General features: G+C 48.3%; 1 protein-coding gene across 1 annotated transcript; it reads left to right on the forward strand.

Annotated features, from left to right (window-relative positions):
• Positions 1-129: 129 nt before the first annotated feature.
• On the forward strand, positions 130-1,758 carry LOC113980291 (cohesin subunit SA-3-like; the record flags this gene model as incomplete). The annotated part of the gene is made up of 4 exons (XM_027707523.1): positions 130-316; positions 401-496; positions 588-684; positions 1,615-1,758. Coding segments are annotated over 4 exons (499 nt in total), but the record flags the coding sequence as incomplete, so codon positions are not given.
• Positions 1,759-2,088: the final 330 nt, after the last annotated feature.

The following is a 2,088-nucleotide window of genomic DNA, read 5'->3' on the forward strand; positions in this document are numbered from 1 at the left end:
GGACCCCTTTTTTTATTCCCACCTTTATTCCCACAGGGAATTCCTGTCAGGAGTGTTTTTAGGGGGGTCCCAAAATTCCCAAAATTTCCACCCTGAACCCCTTTTTTTTCCACACCTTTATTCCCACAGGAAATTCCTGTCAGGAGTCCTTTTAGGGAGGTCCCAAACTTCCCAAAACTCCCCCAATTCCCATTTTTTTCCCCACCCTCATTCCCACAGGGAATTCCCGTCGGATCCCGACTCTGGCAGCGACTTCGAGACCACTTTGCCTTCCCGGAAAAAACGTGGACGCCTCCAAAATTCCAACCCAGGGCCGGTAATTCCCATTTTTCCCCCCTTAAATCCCAAATTTTTCAGGAATTACAACCTGTTGGTCCAATTTATCCCGGTTTTCCAGCAGAACCCGAAGCGCTCCCGGCGTTCCCGTGGGATCGAGGCGGATCCCAAGGAGAATTCCCTTTTCCAGGCGGTTTTGTCGGGAAAAGCCGTGGTGGAGGTGCCCTAAAATTGAGGGGGGGTCCCTAAAATTAGGGGGATGATCCCTAAAATTCGAGGGGGGATCCCAACGATCCCGGAATTCCCGGCAGACGTTGGTGGACGAGTGGCTGGAATTGTACAAACGGGATCGGGAGTCGGGATTGTTGGAGCTGCTCAACTTCACCGTCAGGGCCTGCGGGTGCAGAGGTGGGAATTTGGGGGGGTCATTCCCGGATTTTGGGGCGGGGGGACCCCGAAAATGGGCAGGATGGAGGGAAAAGGAGGAATTATGGAGGTGGGATGAGGGAAAACGGGAGGGAAGTGGGGGAAAAGGGGATTGGGATGGGGGGAAATGGGGTGGGATGGGGGAAAAAAGAGGATTTGGGGGGTGGGATGAGGGAAAAGAGGGTTGGGATGGAGGGAAATGGGACTGGGATGAGGGAAAATAGGGGAAAACGGGATTGGGATGAGGGAAAATGGGGCTGGGATGAGGGAAAAAGGGGTTGGGATGAGGGAAAATGGGCTTGGGATGGAGGGAAATGGGGGAAAACAGGATTGGGGTTCTGGGATTGGGATGGGGAAGAAGGGGAGAAAAACGGGGTGGGATGGGGGGAAATGTGGGATTTTGGGAGTGGGGTGAGGGAAAAGAGGGTTGGGATGGAGGAAAAAGAGGATTTGGGGGGTGGGATGAGGGAAAAGAGGGTTGGGATGGGGGGAAAAAAGAGGATTTGGGGGGTGGGATGAGGGAAAAGGGGGGAAAAATGGGGTGGGATGAGGGAAAAAAGAGGATTTGGGGTGTGGGATGAGGGAAAAGAGGGTTGGGATGGAGGAAAATTAAAGATTGTGTGGTTGGGATGGGGGAAAATTGGGGTGGGATGAAGGAAAGAGGGTTGGGATGGAGGGAAATTAAGGATTTTGGGGTTGGGATGAGGGAAAAGAGGGTTGGGATGGAGGGAAATCAAGGATTTTGGAGTTGGGATGGGGAAAAGGGGGAAAAATGGGGTGGGATGGAGGGAAAAAAGAGGATTTGGGAATGGGATGAGGGGAAAAAATGAGTGGGATGGAGGAAAATTAAGGATTCTGGGTTTGGGATGGAGGGAAAACAGCTGGAAAACATGGATTGGGAACCTTCCACAGGTGTGGTGACCCCTGAGATGTTCCGGGAGCTGCAGAATTCCCAGATCATCCAACAACTCACGGAGAAGTTCAAGGAGGTGCCTCGGGGGGGATTCCAGAGGCCGGGAATGGGATTTTAAAGGGTTTTTTAGGGGATTTTTAAGGGATTTTCAGTGGATTTTTGAGGGATTTTTAGTGGATTTTAAAGGGATTTTTAGTGGATTTTTGAGGGATTTTTACTGAGTTTTTAAGTAATTTTTAACGGATTTTTAAGGGATTTTTAGTGGATTTTTGATGGATTTTTAGTGGATTTTTAAGAGATGTTTAGTGGATTTTTAAGGAACTTTTATTGTATTTTTAAGGAATTTTTAGTGGATTTTTAACGGATTTTTAGTGAGTTTTTAAGGAATTTTTAGAGGATTTTAAAGGAATTTTTACTGGAATTTTGAAGGAATTTTTAGTGGATTTTGAAGGAATTTTTAGTGGATTTTGAAG

Source organism: Neopelma chrysocephalum, unplaced genomic scaffold, assembly GCF_003984885.1.
Source record: "Neopelma chrysocephalum unplaced genomic scaffold, ASM398488v2 Primary Assembly neopelma1_93505, whole genome shotgun sequence".
Taxonomy (NCBI): Eukaryota; Metazoa; Chordata; class Aves; order Passeriformes; family Pipridae; genus Neopelma; species Neopelma chrysocephalum.